At 59.0% G+C, this 20,421-nt stretch overlaps 2 protein-coding genes across 7 annotated transcripts in view; both read left to right on the top strand.

Moving 5' to 3' along the window:
• TRAPPC10 (trafficking protein particle complex subunit 10) overlaps positions 1-2,933 on the top strand; it is a 67,959-nt gene extending 65,026 nt beyond the window's left edge. For 5 of the 6 annotated variants that reach the window (XM_031460676.2, XM_031460673.2, XM_031460688.2 and 2 more), the window contains 3 exons: positions 140-317; positions 1,733-1,927; positions 2,157-2,933. In XM_031460676.2, coding sequence (XP_031316536.2) covers positions 140-317; positions 1,733-1,927; positions 2,157-2,395 — 612 coding nt within the window. In that variant the 3' untranslated portion in view covers positions 2,396-2,933. The remainder of the gene's footprint in view (positions 1-139; positions 318-1,732; positions 1,928-2,156) is intronic. The other variant, XM_064476472.1, reaches the window with a different exon arrangement.
• A 3,204-nt stretch (positions 2,934-6,137) lies between these two features.
• PWP2 (PWP2 small subunit processome component) lies at positions 6,138-19,944 on the top strand. Its single transcript, XM_010997671.3, has 21 exons — positions 6,138-6,197; positions 7,799-7,911; positions 8,631-8,725; positions 8,973-9,072; positions 9,350-9,493; positions 10,300-10,435; positions 10,645-10,859; positions 11,162-11,305; positions 11,830-11,900; positions 12,264-12,400; positions 12,728-12,876; positions 13,066-13,213; positions 13,527-13,677; positions 14,385-14,565; positions 15,549-15,696; positions 16,007-16,115; positions 16,637-16,702; positions 17,546-17,764; positions 17,977-18,127; positions 18,273-18,347; positions 19,456-19,944. Exons 1-21 carry the CDS (start codon positions 6,180-6,182, stop codon positions 19,637-19,639), a joined length of 2,754 nt encoding a protein of 917 aa, XP_010995973.2. The 5' UTR covers positions 6,138-6,179; the 3' UTR covers positions 19,640-19,944.
• The last annotated feature ends 477 nt before the right edge of the window (positions 19,945-20,421 follow it).

The following is a 20,421-nucleotide window of genomic DNA, read 5'->3' on the forward strand; positions in this document are numbered from 1 at the left end:
TCCGGGGGCGCAGCTGATAACGTGGCCTGCATGGAGCAGCGGCTCTCGCTCCGGTCTGCAGGCAGGACCCTGCGGCCTCACGTGGCATTTCTTCAGAGTGTTTGCGTGTCTGCTCTGTATCTTCTCTCCTTTCTTTCAGACGCTGTACAGTGTGACAGCTGAGATCTCGCCCCCACCGGGGGCCGAGCTCTGTAAGACGGGCGCCCTCTGCTCCTTGGAGGTGACCATCACACGGCTCGCCGACCTCTTGGAGGTGGACAAGGATGAGGCGCTGACAGAATCTGCGGAGTATTTTTCGACAAAGCTTATGTACGAAGGTAGGTCTGGAAGTGGCTCTCCCCTTGGTGGTGAGACATTCTAGAATTAAAAGAGCGTTTGAATGTTGCGTGATACAACGTGGCCCTGGGCTCGCAGGGTGTTGAACCTGGTTCCTGTGGAGTCATCTAGGAGGTGTTCAAGCCGTTGAGGGGCTTGGGGCTGAGCCCGTCCTCTACCCGTGAGGCAGGGTCTGCGTGTCCTCCGTGAGCGGAGTCCAGGCTCCATCGCTCAGCCATCCGGGCATCCTGTGGTCAGGCTCCTGCCCTTTTCCCTCCAGCCTCCTGTCACCCCCCTTCTCGGCTCCTCCTCCCTCCCTGGTCTGCCGGATCCCCCTCTGCAGCCCCCTTGTCGGGGGCCTTCACTGCTTCAGCAGTGAAGTTGTCAGGCTTTTCATGTGCCAGAAATAAATATGGAGGCAGATATTTGTGTACTTATTTTAAAATAAAAGGAAACCTGCTACATGATGTTACTCTGGAAAAAACTGTTTTCCAAAACACGAAACCATAGCAAGAAGAATGGCGTGGTTCTGCATCTTCTCACGTCTCTGCCGTGTGTGGCTGGGGGAAGGCGCCCGAGTCCCCGCCTGGCGCATCCAGGCTGCGGTAGCAGCCCGAGCTGGGGGAAGGCATGGAGGGAGTCCGGTCCTGCATGGATACGTGGCTGGGAAAGGAGGATGCACCTAGCAGCCTTCAGATAACTGGATAGTTCTCTCTGACGCCCCCGACACCTGACAGGTGGTGGCTTTTTACAGGCTAGTTACCGCGTGGACTCTTGAACCACATGTGTGAGCTCAGCTCCTCAAAGCGCTTTGGTCTGTCTTGCATCTTGAAGGGCTCTTCCGCTCTGGCACCACCTCGTGGCACCATGCTTCGGTCACTAGGGAAAGTGGTGCCCGAGTCACGCAGGCCTGCGCGGTGCAGCAGCCTTCAGTGCCCGGCTCACCCTGAACCCACCAAGATCATCAGTGTTGAAGACACTGCCGCGCATGAGACTCTCTGAGGCACTGGAGGAGGCGCTGAGTGCTTGCCAGACGTCTTTTCTTCCCATCTTGCCAGGGGCTCCCGCGAGGGCAGAGTTGGGAGGCAGACCCATGGGTTGGTGCCGGGCGAGCCACACCCTGCTCCGTCCGCATCCCTGATGGGACAGCATGAGCGGCCGCGCCCTTGGTTCTTTACACGCAGAGCTTTCAAAACAGAACTGAGTTACCGTTCGCTTACTAACCTGAGAAGACAGTGGTCTTCCTCATGCTCCTAACATATATCTTAGTTATTGGACCAAGTGTGTTTCATTTTAAGGCGCAGTTACAAGATGTTGAGGTCTCGGTCTGTGCTCCAGTGTTCGGGTCTGTTGGTGCCTCTGCTCTGGTGTGAGCGCTGAAGGCCCTTCCTGGTGACAGCCGTGCTCTCTGTTTCAGTCGTGGACAACAGCAGCAATTGGGCCGTGTGCGGGAAGAGCTCCGGCGTCGTCTCCATGCCCGTGTGTGCTCGGGCCACTCACAGAGTCCACATGGAGGTGATGCCCCTCTTCGCGGGCTACCTCCCCCTCCCCGATGTCAGGCTGTTCAAGTACCTCCCCCATCACTCTGCACACTCCTCACAGCTGGATGCCGGTAAGGGCGCGGTCCGTGCCAAGGTGGGATAAGGTGGCCCCGTGGGATCTGACACCAGACACCTAGTTGGGCTCGCGTCTCGCCACCTACTGGGAGAGCGAGCCCCCAAGGCCCCTGCCCGAGATTCCCTTCACACCCCTGTGCCCTGAAGCTTGCTGTTCCGGGAAGGGGAGTCGGGGGTGGGTTGAGGTCAGCATGGCCTCTGCCTCACCCCCTGTGCATTTTGCAGACAGCTGGATAGAAAACGACGGCCTGTCAGTGGACAAGCACGTGGACGAGCAGCTGGACAGCAGCAGCATCAGGAGCAGGGGCAGTGGGCACTCAGCCGCCAGCAGTGAGCACAAGGGCTTGCCCATGCCCCGGCTGCAGGCGCTGCCCCCCGGCCAGGTCTTCAACTGCAGCGCGGGCACGCAGGTCCTGGTCGTCCCCAGCAAGGATGACCACGTTCTGGAAGTCAGTGTCACATGACCGCGCCCCGGCCGCACCCCCAGGCCGGCGTGTGTGCGCCTGAGGGGACCCGGCCGGCAGCTGTCTGCCGTGACTTCTAGCTCTAACCAGACTTCCAGGTCCTGCCCGGCGTGGCGGCCGCAGAGAGTGTTCGGTGTTCGGCTGGCCCACGGAGCCGCGTCGTTCTTTTGTGTTGTCTGTGGCGTGGAGTCCTCGCTGTTTTTCTCCGCTCCCGACCCCGTGCCCTGCTTCCTCTGGCGTTTGCCCAGCGCCCCACTCTGACACCACTCACCCTGCTCGTGGACGCGCTTTCCAGTGGTCTCTCCCACCCCACGGCAGTCTGCCGGTTCTGGGCGGAAGTCCAGGTGTGCGTCAGGTGTGCACATAGCAGGCCTCGCTGTCTCGTTAGTGACCCGTGTGTGTCACACGGCTGCCCGGTGTCTGGACCAGGTGGATTTGTAAGTCTCCTCAGGGGTAACACACAGCTCTTTACCCCACGTCATCTGGTTGTGCTTTTCTCCAGTAACACCCCTTCTGGGCAGGTGGGTGGGGCTGGGGGTGGGTGGGGCTGAGGGTGGGGTGGGGAGGGAACAAACCCCTTCTGTGCCTTGGGAGGTCAGACTGGGTGGGCCTGGAGCACCCATTAGCTGGAGCCATTTTAAAGGTACTGTAGGACAACTGGGCCAGGGCATGAGAAACAGCGCGGTATTGAACAATTTAGGAAGAAAAGTTTCTGGAACCCTTTCTCCCACCCTCACCATGTTGATTAGGTATCACATGCACTTGGAATTAAATGTGTGTTTATTTAATTGTCACATATGTGGGGGTTAATACGTTGCATTGTTTTTCTCTCACCTTTAAAGTCTTTACATGTAATTGTAACTGTATAATCTATTTTTCTTTTGCACCTTAAGTCTCAGAAATTAAGAGGTTCCACTTAAATGAAGATTCGGGGTCTCTCAGTGTACTTCTAGTCTGGTCGTAGGAAGGATGAAAGTCTGGGACTACTCTCTGCTGTCCGCTAAATCGCAGTCATACCAATGGATTAACTTGCTTTAGGTTGTAAATTTAATTGTACATAAAGTTGATTTATTATTTTTAAAAGTACAAACTAACTGATGTAATGTTTATGTATAAGTTGCACCAAAAATCAAGGACAAAATAAATGTGTGTGTTTCTATTGGTGTGAAAGTCACAGCTTGTAAATAAATGTTGTGTGTATTAACCCTTTTCCAGCTCTCCAAAGCGAGGTATTTTTGTACATATGAAATAGAGAACTCTTAATTCACTGGGGAAGAGTGGTTGGAGTTGAACTTGGCCAGATTAATGCAAGTGAGTGAGTGTAGTCAGGTCGAGCGGAGGATGGGGCGTCCTGTGAAGAACCTCAAGTGTGTGAGCCTTAGAGAAAAGGAGCCTTCTGCAGCTGCCACCGTCCCTGCCTGTCCCCTGCCTGCAGCGGTGGGCGGTGAGAAGGCACAGGTCAAGATGGGTGCAGAGCACATCTGTGAAGTCTTCTGATGTGGTCTCCTAGCTCATTTAACGAATAAAGGTGGTGAATCCCCCTCCGTGTCCTTCACTTATAGAAACTGGAGACGTGTACAAAGAAGATAGTACTTGTGTGTCTCATTAAACCTTTCAGAAACGTTCTTTCCTTATGTGCAGTTTAAAACCAGTAAACTTGGTCAGCTGGTTAGGCAAGCTAGAACTTCAGCATCTAACGACAGTTTAGGGTTCCTAAAGTAAACTGGTTTTATTGTAAAAATTGATTGCCCTACAGGTCTGCCACGCCCCATGTGTGAAGAGACCTTTCAGATTTGTCAGAAAAGCGTCTACCGCATGGCGAGCCTCGGAGCCCCGGGAAGGAGCCCCTCCTCCAAGTATAACGAGCTTCCCGGCTCACCTGGAAGGGGGGCGTGATCACTGGTTAGGTTACCCTATTTCTGTTGGACTTCTGTGCTGGGTTCCAATTCCGGGATGAAATTCTCTAACTACATACCTATTCAGAAGGGAAAAAAATGAAGGGGAAATCCAGAATGTTTATGGTGGTTTCTTATGTCTGGAAATTGAATGAAATCGAAATGATCAGAGGTTTGGATTTTTTCCCCCTAATTACCCAAAAGATCTTTTGCAATCTTCAATTACATGGGCTCCTCGGGGTTTTTGTTTGTTTGTTTTGTTTTTTAACACCAGTGTATAATGTCATCTAAAATTTGTTTTTTTTTTAAACTAAAAGGCTGTAGTTGGATTTTTGTTGTGTTTAAAATAAAATAGGGCTTACGGGTTTGAGACAAGCTGATTTTGCTGGTAAAGGTGTAGCAGCTGTTAAGTAACTGTGAAGCCAGATACAGACTGTGCGTCTAAAAAACAGAATATGCAGCCAGTTTACAAATATCTGTGAGACATGTAAATACTAGCAAATGAAAAAGAAAAGTTATAATTTTGGTGAATTTCATGGGGCCTCCTGTGATAGGAAAAATTATAACTCTGCTGATTCTAATGTGGAAATTGTGGTATTTAATCTGAAAATGACTTCTACCTGCAGTTCCATTGTAGTGGGCCAGATTCCTGTGTTAGTCCCTGCTGATGAGGCTAGACACCCCGTAAGAGCGGAGAAGACACACAGGCTTCTACTCAGCTTTTCTTTAGTGTTTAAAATAAGTTTGTGTTACAAAATGAAATTAAACACTCCAGGTATGTATATACGATGAAAACTTATACTACTTTTTTTAATAAAAGATCAAACTAGACTGAGCTAAATGTTTTATTGTCAACTGTGATCTTTAAAATAAATCCTATGTGGTTTTAAAATCTGATTTTTCATGAAAATGCCCCTTTCTCTAAATTTATTCATCCTGTATGTCAGGCTGTAAGACCTGAAGGCATTGTTAATACCGTTTGCTGGGATTCTGTGGCTGGAAAAGGTGACAAGTTGGTGACTTTGATACTGCAGGTATTAATACCATTTTCATGGTTTACTATGAAAGTCATTTTTCACGTTATTCTGTAATATATTGTTAGACTAAAACCATTGTATTAAGACTTTAAAATGTAAGCATTATAATTCTGAAAATACACATTTTAAGAAGAAACTTGCTGTTCTGAACTTCATTTTGCTGTGGAGTGTGAAAATTGAGCCTGTAAAGTTAAAGAATTGTTTTCTTTCCCCGATCCTTGTTCCTGACTCGAAGCATAGATTATTTACTTTTGGGGGCGCACTAGGGCTTTTTTTCACAACTTGCTGCGAAGTAGCTCCCAAGTGGTAAGACTTTTGAGTCTCCAGTTTTCGGGTGGTAGACATAGTTGCCATCCTCAAATTTGACAACGCAACTGCCTCTGTCATCGCTCTTACAATTTCTTCGGAAACGTTCAGTTTCCAATTTAAGAGTCTCCTTTCGGTCCCCATTTCATAATCTAGAGCTTTTAAACAAGTAAGCATGGGGTCGGACCTTCTCATCCTCCGTAGTGCCTGAACGGTTTGTGGGAGCCATGGGCGGAGCCCCAGCCCGCCTAGCGGTGAGGATCCGAGCCGGGACTGCGGTGGGCGGGGCCGGAGGGCGGGAACCCACGTCTCAGGGGCGGGGCCTGCTGGCTGGGACTCCGCCTCAGGGCGGGGCCGGCCGGGGCACCCACGCTTTGGGGGGCGGGACTAGCAGGTTGGGACCCCCTCCCCACCTCCGGCGGCAGCGCTCCTCCCTTCCGCGGGGGGGTGCTGTGGCGCGCCGCCGCGCTCTCGCCCCGGAAGTGTTTCCTGCGGGCCGGTGGGCGGGGCGCAGAGGCTGCAAGCAACACATGTGCAGCTCCCGCGATGAAGTTCGCGTACCGGGTGAGCGCCGCCCGCGGTCGGGGGGTCGTTGGGTGGGGAGGAGGGTGCAGGGAACTTAGTCCGGGGGTGCGGGTGGGGTCGCTGCCCGAGACTGCTCCCTCGGGGGCCAGAGAGCCGCCTGGGCGGGCCAGGTACCGCAGCACCGGTCCCTCCGGGCCTGGGGTCGTGAGGGGCCGCAGCGCGGTGGACGGGGACGCAGGGGCGAGCGGCAGATGGCGGATGTGGGCGGGAAGGCAGGAGCCCTGCGGGAGGGTTTGGCTGAGCTCCGAGCAGGGCAGCGGAAGCCAGCCTGGACTGAAGTCCCGGTTCCCGGAGCCGCGGCGAGCGACGTGGGAAGGACGCGGGGGCAGAGGGCGGGGAGACGGGTGCCGAGCCCCCGGGACGCGCTGCTGCATCTTGCCCACGTGTCGGGACCCTTGGCGCAGCGGGCCACCCGCGGTCTGGAGCCCGGGGCGTTCGCGCGCCCCGCCTCCTGCTGCCACTCCCCTGAAGCTTGTTTCTCCTCCGGGCCGCCGCTTCCGGCCTTTCGCCAACGGTCAGGGCCCAGCTCCTTACAGGCTTGGCCTGGCCCTGGCCACAGCGCGGGCCTCCAGCAGCTCCATCCCACGCCCGCTGCCCCAAACCCAAGCTGGTGTTCCCTCTCAGACTGCTCCTCCCTGTGACCCAAACCCTCTCTGTCCAGCTCCTCTCTGCCTGCCCTTCGTCCCAGCTCCCCATCCCTCATGTCATCTCTCTGGTCCTGACACCACCATCTTCTGTGCGGAGAGCCATGAGCCCTCACTGGCTCCGTGCATCCCCACTTGCTCCCTTGGTCACTAGCATGGCCTTCAAAAAACAGGAACTGATTACAGTTCACTTTTGCTTAAAGCTTTTCCAGGTGAACAGGCTCCTCCCTGAGCCTGGGGTTCCCAGGACCCTGCCTGCCTACAGCTCCAGATGCTCCTTGTCATCTGAGTTCCAGCTCAGGTGGCCCCTCCAGGGGTCCTTCCCTGGCCACCCCTTTGACTACCTTTCCTATCACGCCTATGGAATCGGCTGACTTCGCAGCCCCGCGGTCATTCCTAATCACGAATGACCATGGCCGTGGCCTGCCTGCCGGACTAGAACATGGGGGTGGGAGACCAGGTGCAGAGTGCTATCCAGCCAGCGCTCAGTGCTGCTGGTGGAATGAATGGTTGACGGACAGGCTGCCGGCAGGTTACCCTGTTGTGGAAGCCTTGAACCCCTGGTGCGTGTGCAGTGGGGGCTGTTCTGCTGTTTCAGCTTTTCTCTTCCTGCCACGAGGTCCTGTCCTCCTCTCCACATGGCAGACGCCTCCTGCCTGGAGACTTCCCCGAGCCCACGGTGCCCCTGATCTCCCATGCCACGGTGCCCCTGATCTACCTTGGTGGGAGCTCGGGGCCCCTGGGGTTTGGGCTCACTCCTTCCTCTCTCTTGCTCAGGACTGGGCCGGACAGGTGCCCAGGAAGTTTCTGGGTGGGAGGACTGGAGAGACTTCAGGAGTGATCAGGGTGCTCTGCGCCATCTTACCAGGGGCCTCATGCAGCCCTTTCCTAGAGTTGTGTTTTCTTTGTATTAAGACAGCTCTGTTTTCTTTTCAGTTTTCAAATTTGCTGGGGACAGTCTATCGGTGTGGAAACTTAAATTTTACATGTGATGGGAATTCAGTTATTAGTCCCGTGGGAAATAGAGTCACCGTATTTGACCTAAAAAAGTAAGTACATTAGAATGACGTTGATGCTAGGGATCATAGTTTGCAGGTAAAAACGTGGAGTTTTCCTCACCTTTGTCTTAGCAGCACACTGTTACTCAGGGCCGCCCAAGAGGGGCTGCAGGACTTACGTGGTGTCGAAGGGTCAGTCGTGGGACTGGCTGTAGGAGTCTCAGTTTCCTCCTTCTAGTCCCTCAGCTAAACCCCATGTATCGAGGTCTTTGACTTTACCTTTAAGGTAGAAAACATGTGTCACTTGGCTGAAATGTCTTGGGATGGATGCCTGGGCCGTGGGAGCCGGAAAGTTGGAACATGACGTAATAAGGGACAAAATTAGGGTGGAATCCAGTGGCGGTTTGTCTTTAACATTATTTACTTTTCCACTTCTGTGCATTTTTCCATTTTTGCACAAAGTGTGGCCCAGTGTTCTGTCCCTGTGGCTCACTCCCCCATTGGCAGCGGGCTTGTTTCCGGTCTCCTGACTTCCTATGTTTGCAGCGTCCTCTTGGGATGGGGTCCTTGAAGCAAAATTGATATGCTCAAAGCCCATTTTTAAGGTTTTTAACATGCTTTGCCAAGTTTTCTGCAGGAGGGGCTGTTGACAGCTCCAGCCCGGGGTTCTGCAGGGGTGGGCAGGCAGGCAGGCAGGAGGCCCAAGGCTGGCCCGACCTCCCCTCCTGGTGACAGAGACCTGCTGCTTAGCCCTGCTCTCTCTCCCCCAGCAACAAGTCGGACACTCTGCCGCTGGCCACTCGGTACAACGTCAAGTGTGTGGGGCTGTCCCCAGATGGCCGCCTTGCCATCATCGTCGATGAAGGTAAGCACCTTTGGCCGGGAGCTGGTGGCGTGGGCTGGTGACTGGGGGACAGAGTGGCTGTGTCAGGCTGACTCCAGTCACGTGGTCCTCTCCCTTGGTTGCTTCTGTGTCTGGGACCCTGGTGGGCTTGGGGACTAGGGCAGGTGTGCGGGGCATGGACAAGCCGGGGCAGGCTTTCCTGGGGCCTGCGGCTTGCGCTGCCGGGGTGAAGTGCAGAGCCTGACGCTAACCCTAACCCTTCCCGCAGGGGGCGACGCGCTGCTGGTCAGCCTGGTCTGCAGATCCGTGCTCCACCACTTCCACTTCAAGGGTGCCGTGCACAGCGTCTCCTTCTCCCCTGATGGCAGGTGAGCGCTTGCGTGTGCCCGGGGAGCAGGGAGCTGTCAGCTGCAGCCTCTGGCGGAGAGTCTGTGCCAGGGCCTGGTCAGGGCCGGCCACAGGTGCCTGGGCCCAGAGCTCCCACTGGGTCTGCCCACCCAGAGAAGAGGGGATTCGGGGCCCGTGAGAGGCAGGTCCCCAGGTTTGCCTCGTAAGGAACTGGTCTCAGAGCAGAGAACTGTCCCCCCAGGGGCTCTGAGCTGGTCTCAGGACCCTCTCTGGTATTGGATGGCGCCGTTTCTGCAGGAAATTCGTGGTCACAAAAGGCAACATTGCGCAGATGTACCACGCCCCGGGGAGGAAGCGGGAGTTCAACGCGTTCATCCTGGACAAAACCTACTTTGGGCCCTATGATGAGACCACGTGCATCGACTGGACAGACGACTCCCGGTGAGGCCTTGGGGCCCCGGGGCCCTGTAAACAGCGTCTCACTAGGGAGCGTGGTGACTCGTCACGTCCTCGTTTGTTTACAAATGGCCTCCTGAACCTCCTGTGGGGCTGAACGCAGGCTGGGCTCCCGAGTCTGAGTCAGGCGTGCCCCGTGTTTGTCACCGGGAACCAGAAGGCAGACTTGGGACCTTGACCAGGACCCTGTTTCCTCAGCCGTCCTGCATTCTGTGCAGGGGGAGGGGAGGCTGGTGGTGGCTGCCACTTTGTATGTCAGGCTAGCGGTCCTCCCGTGCTCTGGGCCACAGTGTGGTGGCCACAGCCCCCAAGCCATGTGAAGTGTGTTCCTGGGAGACACTGGTGTGCCCCTGGAGGTTGGGTCTGCAGGTAGGAGGCCGGCGCCCTGCAGCCCAGCCTTCCTGCCTCTTTTGCGGCGGTGCCTGGTCACACATCTGGCTCTCTTTATGCCGTGAGTCAAGGGACGCTGCTTGGGACCAAGGGCACGCCAGGGAGGCGAGAGGGGCAGAGCCCCCGATAGGCTTGGTGCTTGGTTCTCGGGCTGCCCCGGGCTGCCCCTCCATCAGGGACTGCTTTACGAGGAGGGGCAGTGTCCGCTGAGGCTCCTGGTCGTGGGAGAAGCACTTATGGGTGTGGCCAGCTGCCGGGGGAGATGCAAGCGGGGCAGGCGCAGACCCGACCAGTCCCTGCCTGTCACCCTGGCATCTCCCTTAAGTCCAGGGACCACACAGGGAGGTTGACAGCTGCACTCGGCTGCAGCTCCAAGGATGAGCTGTGTTTCCTCCATCCAGGTGCTTTGCAGTCGGGAGCAAAGACATGTCCACATGGGTGTTTGGGGCCGAGCGCTGGGACAACCTCATCTACTATGCTCTGGGGGGACATAAGGATGCCATCGTGGCCTGCTTCTTCGAATCCAGCAGCCTGGACGTATGTCCCTGGTCACAGCCCTGAGTCGGGGTGCTGGGCACTCCCTTGAGGCCCCTGCCAGTCGCTCCCAGGTTCCCTGGGGTGGTTTGGGAGCCAGCAGTAGCGGGGCAGTCTTTGGTGGCACGGGTGGAGCTTCCTTGTCACTCCAGCCCATGGCTGGCAGGGGCTGAGGGTCAGAGTGGGCCACACCCACACATTTCCCTTTGCAGCTGTACACGCTCAGCCAGGACGGAGCCCTGTGCGTGTGGCAGTGTGACACGCCCCCTGAGGGCCTGAGGCTCAAAGCCCCCACTGGCTGGAAGGCGGACCTGCTGCAGCGGGAGGAGGAGGACGCAGAGGGGGAGGAGGAGACCACCATCCGCGGGAAGGCCGCACCGGCGCCTGAGGAGCAGCGGGGCAAAGTGAAGTACTCTCGGCTGGCCAAGTAGGTCTCCGCCTCCAGAGGCCGAGCTGTGACTCCTGCCTTAGAGGCCCTGGGCGGGCCAGTGTGGGGAGCCCCCCAAGGCACCTGAGCTGCTGAGCGAGCATGGGGGCTGGAGGCTGGGAGCGCAGAACTGCAGGTGCGAGGAGGTAGGGGGCCGCCCAAGGGACAAGGGGCAGTGCAGGCAGGCTGCCCGCGTGCAGTGAGGTCCTCCACCCCGGGGTCCAGGGCAGAGCCGCGGAGGGGTGTAAGACCAGCCTGGCCTCTGGTCCTCTTCCCTCAGTCCTCGTGTCCCGTCTGTTTAGGTACTTTTTTAATAAAGAGGGAGACTTTAACCACCTAACGGCGGCAGCATATCATAAGAAAGTCCACCTCTTGGTCACTGGTTTTGCTTCCGGAATCTTCCACCTGCATGAACTCCCAGAGTTCAGCCTCATCCACTCCCTGAGGTCAGCACCTGCTCCGTGTGGTTGTGTGTGTGCTCTCCAGTCTGCAGGAGGGTGGACAGAAGCCGTGCCGTGCCTGCCCGGACCGAGGGGCCAGGAGGAGGGCCAGCAGGCTTCCCAGGACACCTGCTGTCGCCTCTGTCCCGGGTTGAGCGCATATGAGCGCTGCTGCCCTGCCCCCATCTCTGAAACGCAGCTCCCCCCACCTCATCCCCAGTCATGGGGAGCTTTGGTCCCACCTGTACATCACGACATTTTTATTTTCTGTCTTCATTGTTCTCTCGTGTCCCTTTGGAACATGGAAAAAACTAAAACACTGGTTTCCCAAAATCCCATGGCTTGGAGGTTTTGAACGCGAGCACAGCTCTGCATCTGCTGATGCTCTGAATGAAGTGAACTATTTAGTGCAGTAACCGCACGGCGGGGGGAGTGGTGCAGACATGGGGAGACCAGCCCTGTCTGCACCTCCGGCCACCCCAGGTGGGGACGGGAGGCCCTGTGTGCTGACCGGGCCTGCATCTCCCCAGCGTCTCAGATCAGAGGGTCGCATCCATCGCCATCAATAGCTCCGGGGACTGGATCGCCTTTGGATGCTCAGGTTAGTCTTCGTGCCCAGGTCTGTGAGGACAGGAGCAGACCTCTTCCTCCAGGAAGTCAGCCTGCTGCACCCCCACCCCTGAGGCACTGGGGCCAGGCTGGCAGCTGGGTGGCTCACATTCGAAGGAGCAGTCGGTGAGACTTTCAGAACAGACGCTCATCTGAGTCACGAGTCCCAGTGTCCGTCAGCAGCGCTGCCTTGGCCTTGGCCCTCGGCCCTCTGCTGGGGCATCGGGAGGTTGGCATCTCCTTGCTGAGTTCCCTCGTTCAGGTGTCTGGTGAGGGCACCTGCCTCAGGGTGAAACTGGCCATCAGAATGCCAGTGTGAGTCCCACAGGCAGTTAGCCCCGCCATGTGCCCGCAGGCCTGGGCCAGCTGCTGGTGTGGGAGTGGCAGAGCGAGTCCTACGTGCTCAAGCAGCAGGGCCACTTCAACAGCATGGTGTCCCTGGCCTACTCCCCTGATGGGCAGCGCATCGCGACCGGCGGGGACGACGGCAAGGTGGGCTTGTGTCGGGGGTGGGGGGCCTGTCCCTGTCCTGCCAGCCTTGGCACTTGCGGCCAGGCCCCAACAGCGGGGTTCAGCCTGGGGCTCTGGGGCTCACCCCGCCTCGTCTGGGCTCAGGAGGAGGTGTTTGCAGGTCTGCCCAGATCTGGGTGGAGGGGCTGTGGGGGTCTCTTCTGGGCTGGGCTCCCATGCGCGGCTCAGAGCTCTGTGGTCCCAGCAGCTGCGATCTGACCCGGGAGGGCGCTTGTGCCTCTGGGGAGACCTGGGCCCCCGTGGCCCACCTGAGCTGTGGCCCTCCCGCCCCTGCCCTCCCCGCCACAGGTCAAGGTATGGAACACCCTCAGTGGCTTCTGCTTCATCACATTCACGGAGCACTCGAGTGGGGTCACCGGCGTGACCTTCACCTCCACCGGCTACGTCATCGTGACCTCTTCCATGGATGGGACCGTGCGTGCCTTTGACCTTCACAGGTGACCTTTCTGCTGGCTCAGGATGCTGGCTCCGCAACTTCCTCGTCCCCTCTGGGCTGAGAGTGAGGCTGGGGGCTCTGGGTGTATCGGGAAGGGAACGAAGTGGAGCCCAGCGTCAGACCCCAGACGCGCACAAGGGTGAGCGGGCCCTCCATGAGCCGTGCCCCCCGGGATGCACTCTTCCTGCAGGTACCGGAACTTCCGCACCTTCACGTCTCCGCGCCCCACCCAGTTCTCCTGTGTGGCAGTGGACTCGAGCGGGGAGATCGTCTCTGCTGGGGCCCAGGACTCCTTCGAGATCTTTATCTGGTCCATGCAGACAGGCAGGCTCCTGGACGTAAGGGCCGCGAGTCCCAGGAGCTGCTCTCTCGAGGGACTGGGGTGCAGGGAGGGGGCCTCACTGACCCCAGAGGAGCGGGTGGGGCAGAGGTCGCATCTCAGGAGCGGGCCGCACCATGTACGTGCATATTCTGGGGGCGCCTCGCTTGCCTGCACCAAGACAGAGCTGTGTCCCCCTCATCCTGCAGCACGGCCTCAGAGGGGCTGTGTTTCAGCTGTGGCCTCTGAAAGCCAGCATCTGGCAGGCACGTCGGGCTGGGACGGCCGCGGAGGGTCTCATGTTCTCAGAGCTCTTCTCCGAACCGCTGTAGGTTTTGTCTGGCCATGAAGGGCCCATCAGTGGTCTGTGTTTTAACCCGATGAAGTCGATCCTGGCCAGCGCCTCCTGGGACAAGACGGTGCGGCTGTGGGACATGGTAGACAGCTGGAGGACCACAGAGACACTGGCCCTGACCTCTGATGGTACGCAGCGCCCAGGGGGAGGCCCAGGCTCTGTGCTGTCAGCCACCTGTCTGGGGCACCGGTTTGGATAAACCCAGGACCCCAAGCGCTGAGGGGCTGGCTATGTCACTTGGCGCCGGGCCCCCCGGGGAAGCGAGGTGGGCCCTATTGCAGCAGACTTGCTGGCACTGTCTGAGCTTGCCTGTGGGTTAACAGTGACACTTCTGCGAGAAGTGGTCAAGGCTCTGCCCATGCTGACCACGGGGAAGCATGAGGTGGCTGGAACGAAGTGTCCTTGTGCACAGTGGGCCGCGGGTGGACGTCTCGGCTGTGGCTGCAGTGCCCGTGGGTCCCAGCAGAGGTCCTTGCAGAAGACAGCCGTTGGCCCCAGGGGCTTGTGGCCTCTGCCGTGTCCAGTGCTTCTGGCCGCCCCACCTGGCTCTGGTTCAGGCTGTTAGTGGCCGGCCCCTTGCGTCTTTGTGGGGCTAACTTACTGACCTCTTGCCCACAGCTAGTCTGTTTCTAGTCTACCCATGATCTCAGTGTGATCCTCCTGCCCAGAGCCCTCCACCCAGCTGGCCCCTCTCAGTTGTGCCCCCTGCCTGCCCCGTGGCCCCCAGACCCCCCTGGTGCCATTGTGCAGCCTGGGTTGGAGCAGGATGAGGGCAGTGTGGCCTGCCGGCTGGAGCCCAGGGTCTTCCTTGCCTCAGACCTGCGTTTCTCTGCAGCTCTGGCTGTGACCTTCCGCCCTGACGGAGCAGAGCTGGCTGTGGCCACGCTAAACTCACAGATAACCTTCTGGGACCCAGAGAACGCGGTGCAGACGGGCTCCATTGAGGGCAGGCATGATCTCAAGACGGGCAGGAAGGAGCTGGACAAAATCACCGCCAAGCACTCAGCCAAGGGGAAGTGAGTGCCGAGAGCCACCCCAGCAGGGCTCCTCCTGCCTGTGGGGCCGTGGGGCGTGGGTGGGGCCTGTGGGTTAACAGGCTCCCGCGTCCTCACCCTGAGGATGGGTGTTGGCCCCCGTTTTCAGTTCTCCCGGGCGTATCCCCAGCAGTGGCATTGGCTGGGTCACATGGTGGCTCTGCTTAACCTTTTGAGGACCCACCAGACTGCTGTGCAGAGAGCCTGCACTGTTCAGTTACCACCACTAGCGCAGGGGTTTCCAGTTTCCCACGTCAATCACTGGCGCTCTTTCGTGTGTATTTTTTAACCCCAGCTGTTGGTGCTTCGTGGTTTTGGGCATCTTTTCACGGACAGATAGGCTACTCGTGTGCGGGCTTTGGAGAAATGTCTGTGCGGAGCACCTGTCTGCTTTAACAGGCTGTGTGTCTGTATTGTTGACTCGGGGGAGTTCTCCATGTACTCGGGACCTGAGACCCTCCTCAGACACATCCTCCCCCGCTTCTGCAGCTCGTCTCCAGGTTCTAGAAGGTGCTCTTTGGAGCACAGGTGTTTAAATTTTCACGAAGCCTCGTTTGTGTTTTTTCTTTCGCTGCTTGTGCTCTTGGTGTCACATCCAAGAATCCTCTGCCAAATCCAGGGTCACTGTATTGAGTCCCTGAGCTGACACGGCAGTGAGTGCCTGGGTTCTGGTCATGCGGGACTGAGTAGAAACCCCTGCCAGCGGCCGCTGTGAGGGTGGCGGGCAGATGGGTCCCCCTTCGTCCTGACTTCAGCAGGGAGCTGCCCAGATGGGGCCACATGGTCCTGTGAGAAGGCCTCTTGGAGGTCACTGTGCTGTCCCTCCTCTGGGGCAATGATGCCTCGGCAGGAACTGGGAGGCTGGGCTGCCGGTTCTCATCCTGCAGCATTTTGGCCAGGGCCGTGTTGGGGAGGGTGCCATCTGCCTTCTGGGTGGCGATTGAGTCCGCGTCCCCTCCGTCCAGGGCCTTCACCACTCTCTGCTATTCCGCGGACGGCCAGAGCATCCTGGCGGGAGGGATGTCCAAGTTCGTGTGCATTTATCATGTCAAGGAGCAGATTCTCAGGAAGAAGTTTGAGATCTCTTGCAACCTCTCTCTGGACGCCATGGAGGTGAGTGTGCTGCGGGGTTCCAGAGCCAGGCTGCAGACTGCATGGGCCCCCACATGGGTCTCAGCCGGCTGTGAGCCCCGAGTCTCCTCAGCCCACCCTCGGCCCTCCTCACACCCCCTCCGACGGGAATCCAACCACCGCAGGGCAAGCAGCAGGCACTGAGGGGAGGCCTGGCCGTCCCGTCTCAGGCCCTGTGTGTGCCGTGTGCTTTCCAGGCGGGGCTGGCCTCCCACCGTCGGTGGCACAGGAGGGATGCGGGGCAGACCTACCTGCACCTCTGATGGTAAGATGTCCTGGATTTTGCTTTTAGGAATTTTTGAACCGAAGGAAAATGACAGAGTTTGGCAACCTGGCGCTGATTGATCAAGACGCCGCAGAGGAGGGTGGAGTCGCGATACCACTTCCGGGTGTAAAGAAAGGTGAGCAGTAGGTCTCTGGTCCTGGTGGCCAGGCCACAGCAGGCCGCCCTGCTCACCACCTGCTTTTCCTGGTGTTGACGCTGTCTCCTCTGGTGGGGCTGCTGTGGCTGATGTCCCCAAGTCCTTGCTGCACAGGTGTGGCGTCTTGCTGGAGGCCGGGCCGGAGCTCAGCCCTGTGCCCTGCACTTGCCCCGACCTGGGCCACAAGGAAGACTCGGTTTTTTGGGGGGGCTGGCCGCCTCCCAGGCCTGAACCGGGAACCACCCTGCCTCACAGCCCTGGGCTGGGCAGGGACTTTTCTCCCGAACAGACGAGCCCATCTCCCACCAGGCTGGAGCTCACGAGAGTGTCTGCTCCAAGGGCTGATCTGTGGAGGCGGTCCTGGCACAGGGCTCACCTGCTGTGTCTGTGGGAGGGTGGGGGGCAGGGCTGCCACTCCTGCTGGGTCCACAGGGTGGCCCTCTCTCTGTGGGCCGAGTGGGGGAGTGTGCATGCTGTGACCGGCTGTCCTTTGCCCCTAGGGGACATGAGCTCTCGGCACTTCAAACCTGAGATCAGGGTGACTTCGCTCCGCTTTTCTCCCACCGGTGAGCCCTGGGGGTCAGGTGGTTGGCGTGGGAGGGGTGGGCCTGGTCCCATGGGCCTCTGGGCCTGTGGTGTGCACAGTGGGCCTGTCACCCTGCTCCCGGGGGCAGGATCAGCATGGAGCTTCTGGCCAGCTCTGTGCACCGCTGTCCCCCTTGGGTAAGATGTGGTCGTCCTCGTCCTCCCTGAGGATGGCTGTGACCTTAGACCTGCGAGGCCCAAAGTCAGGAGGTGGGCACCTGCCCTGAGCACCCTGCCCATGTGCCATTTGGGGCCATCAGGCACCTTGCTCCCTCGCCTCATCCCCACCACTGAGAGTGTCCAGTGGGGGAGGGTCTGTCCCCCAGAGCCTGGGGACGGAGTGGGACAGGGTTGCAGCAGGCTCATCTCTACGGGGTGGTGGCCGTGCCTTCAGCCCTGGTTGAGAGACAGGCAGCTGGTGCAGACAGCACGTGTCATTGCACCACCGTGGGAGCCAGGGCTGCAGACCGGGGCCCGAGGGACGAGTCCGGGGGCCCCTGCTCTGGTGTCTGGGCAGTTTCGTCCTCGCACCATCATGGAGTAGAGAAGCTGCAGGAGAGGCCTGCAGAGCTGGAGAGTGTGCCCTTCACAGGGAAGCTCGCCCACCCAGCGGGGATGAGGGTAGGGTGTGAACTCGGGCAGGTGGCCCTGGGGACCTGCAGCGGTGAGGGGCTGGTGGCCAAGGTAGGAGTGGGGCAGGCGCCCCTGCTCCCTTCATGCTGGTGTGTTGGGGACTCCAGGAACGTCTTCAGCACCTGTTCTTCAAAACATGGGAAACATGGAAATCAGTGTTCTGGGAGCCTTAATCAGGCTTTGTCTCCCAGGACGCTGCTGGGCAGCCACCACGACTGAGGGACTCCTTATCTACTCCCTGGACGCGCGCATGCTCTTTGACCCTTTCGAGCTGGACACCAGCGTCACCCCCGGGCGGATCCGGGCTGCGCTGCGCCAGCGGGACTTCACCAGGGCCATCCTCATGGCCTTCAGGCTCAACGAGAGGAAGCTGCTGCAGGAGGCCCTGGAGTCAGTGCCCTGGGATGAGAGTGAGTGGGGCGGGGCGGGGCGTGGGCCGGCGGAGGGGCTGGGATGGGGCGAGGGCAGGCATGGGTCTGGGGGAGGCGCCCGGTGGGGCCTAGGCGGAGCGTGGACCGGGTGGTGGGGGGGTGGACTGAGTGCAGGGCGGAGGCCGCCGTGTGGGGGCCGGCTCTTCTGAAGGCTTCTTAGGCTGAGCATGGTGTCCACACTTCCCTCACAGTTGAAGTCGTCAGCTCCTCGCTTCCTGACTTGTATGTGGAGAAGGTGCTGGAATTTTTAGCTTCGTCCTTTGAGGTGTCCCGCCACCTGGAGTTCTATCTCCTATGGACTCAGAAGCTGCTTGTGGCGCACGGACAGAAGCTGAAGTCCAGGTAGACGGGTGCCCCTGCCCTCCGCCTGCGGTTCGGTCACTCCTTCTGCGGGGTCTGCAGCTGCGCGGCCCCGGCGGAGGCTTCTGCGCACAAGCACCGGGTGCTCTGGCGTCCGGTACCGCACTGAGGGAAGTCTCCTTTCCAGGGCGGGGAAGCTGTTGCCGGCCGTTCAGTTCCTTCAGAAGAGCATCCAGCGCCACTGGGAGGACATCTCCAAACTGTACGTGTTGCCGGAGTGGTTGGTGGGCCGGGCAGGGCTTGGACTGTCGCCAGCTGGTTCCAGCTGGTTCCACGCTGGGGCTGCTCCCTGCGTTGTCTGATTTGGGGACAGAAAGTCCTGGTGGTGGATGTGCTTGTTCCCATGCCGCTGGCAAACTAAACACGCTGGGCTGTCCCACGGTAGATTCCGGGAGAGCACTCCCAGGGAGGCAGAGCGTCCCTGCCGCTTGGATGAGCAGGGAGGGTCCGAAGCCTCCCTCCTCCTGTTCAGGTGGTGTCGCCCTGGCCCTCGCACTTCCTGCCCCCTCCCCCGGGCCCGGAGGATCTGCGCTCGGCCTCTCCTGGGGGTCTCCCCTCCAGCTGGGGTCAGGTGTGCGGGGGGGGGGGGCTCCGACGTGCTGTTTCCAGGCTTGGTGCTCAGGTGTCCCTACTCTGCCCCGAAGGTCTGCTTTGTGCCTTCCCGTGTGGCTCAGGTCCCCCGGTCCTCCCGTCTGTCCTGAGCGCTTTCTTGGTCTTCACGTGTCTCCAACAAACCACTGTTCTTGGAGGCTCTTTCCGAGCTCCAGGCTGCCCGCAGGGTGGCTGGTGGCTCCTCTGGGGGGCGGTCTTCCCCGTGTTGCGGTTCCATCGGGCTCCCACAAGAAGCAGTGTTAGATCTGTTCCACGTCACTGGGTGTCGACGTGGACGCAACATGCTTGGACGCAGAGTCGGCCCAGCCGGCTTCCGTGCTGCCTGCACTACAGAACCTGGTGCTGTTTCCCATCTCTGCGGCCCACACGGGCTGGCGGGGTGCCGTCTGCTCTGCTCTGTGCTGACGGACCCTCGTACTGTCAGGCCATCCCCCAAGAGCTTCTACATGAGATGCAGGAGGGGTTTTTCTCTGTTGGTGTGTGGGGCTCATGTGTTAAACGTGCCCGCATTCCTCGAGACAGCCCTGGAGGGCCGAGGGGTGTCCAGAGGAGGCGGCGTTGGGGGCTGTCCGGGTGGGGGCCCGTGGCGGGTGTTTCTGGGCTCTGGAGCAGGTGGTCGAGTGCTGCGTGAGCGGGGCTCTCGACGGGGTGGGAGACGCTCGCCGGCCTTGCTGACGGCCGCCTGCGTGCCTTCGCAGCTGTGACTGGAACCGCTACAACGTCCAGTACGCCCTGGCAGTTTCCAAGCAGCGGGGTGTGAAGCGCCCCTCGGACCCGCCGGGAAGTGAGGATGAAGCAGGTCCGCCCGACGACGACGAGGACGGTCTGCACCTCCTCCGGGGGCGCCCCGGGGAGGTGGGCGCAGGTGGGCCGCTGCCCTAGAGCCACCCTGCTGCAGGCCCGCTGGCCGTGCTTGAGACCCCAGGGGAGGTGGGCGCCGCTGGAGGGTGGGGCTCTGTCCCCGAGGCTGGCGCTTCTGTGAGAAGCTGTCGCGGCCGCGGGGTCAGTGAGCTCACAGCCTGGAGCTGGCACGTGAGCGAAAGTGGACGTGGAGCCTCTGCTGCTGAAAACTGAGAGGCGAGTGGGATCATGTGTGTGGACTCAGACTTTGTATGAGAAATTTTACGTGTTTGATACAAAGTTTTGACAATAAACTTAGGGATGAAAATAAATTTTTCTAAAAAGTAGCTATGGGTTAAGTCTGGCCTCTGAATTTGAAACATTGGTGATGTACCCTGAATGTGACTGTCCTGTGGGAGAGCAGGGCCACCTGCCTGCTGGCACCTCCTGTCCCCTTGCTTGGCTGCCCTGTAGTAAAGCCTTTTTGCAGAAGACTAGTACCTTGGTAACTGGTCTTTCTGTTGTGCATGGGCAAGCAGCCCACTTGCTTGGTACAAATTTTGGCGGCCCAGATGGAATCCAAGTCCTGGCTGGACGACAGCTCGTGGCTTGCTGGCGCTGCGTTGGGAATGGGGCCTGGATACCCACCTCAGCAGCTGCCTAGGTGGCTTTGCCTGGAAGACTTGTCCTCGACACCTCCATCCAGCATGGTGGCAGCCACCTTGGGCGCGTTGCAGGTCCACTTTTGCAGAAAGAGGCTGCGGAACAAGAAGTCTTCTGGGTGAAGATCTAGGTGCCTGAGTCCAAAAGCTGTTTTCTCTCCC

The sequence above is a fragment of the Camelus dromedarius genome, chromosome 2 (genome assembly GCF_036321535.1).
Source record: "Camelus dromedarius isolate mCamDro1 chromosome 2, mCamDro1.pat, whole genome shotgun sequence".
NCBI classification, from domain to species: Eukaryota; Metazoa; Chordata; class Mammalia; order Artiodactyla; family Camelidae; genus Camelus; species Camelus dromedarius.

Coding starts and splice junctions, on each gene's coding strand:
- PWP2 (XM_010997671.3), top strand. Junction 7,912..8,630: donor ACCGTATTTGACCTAAAAAA/GTAAGTACATTA, acceptor TCTCTCCCCCAG/CAACAAGTCGGACACTCTGC. Junction 13,214..13,526: donor AGACAGGCAGGCTCCTGGAC/GTAAGGGCCGCG, acceptor GAACCGCTGTAG/GTTTTGTCTGGCCATGAAGG.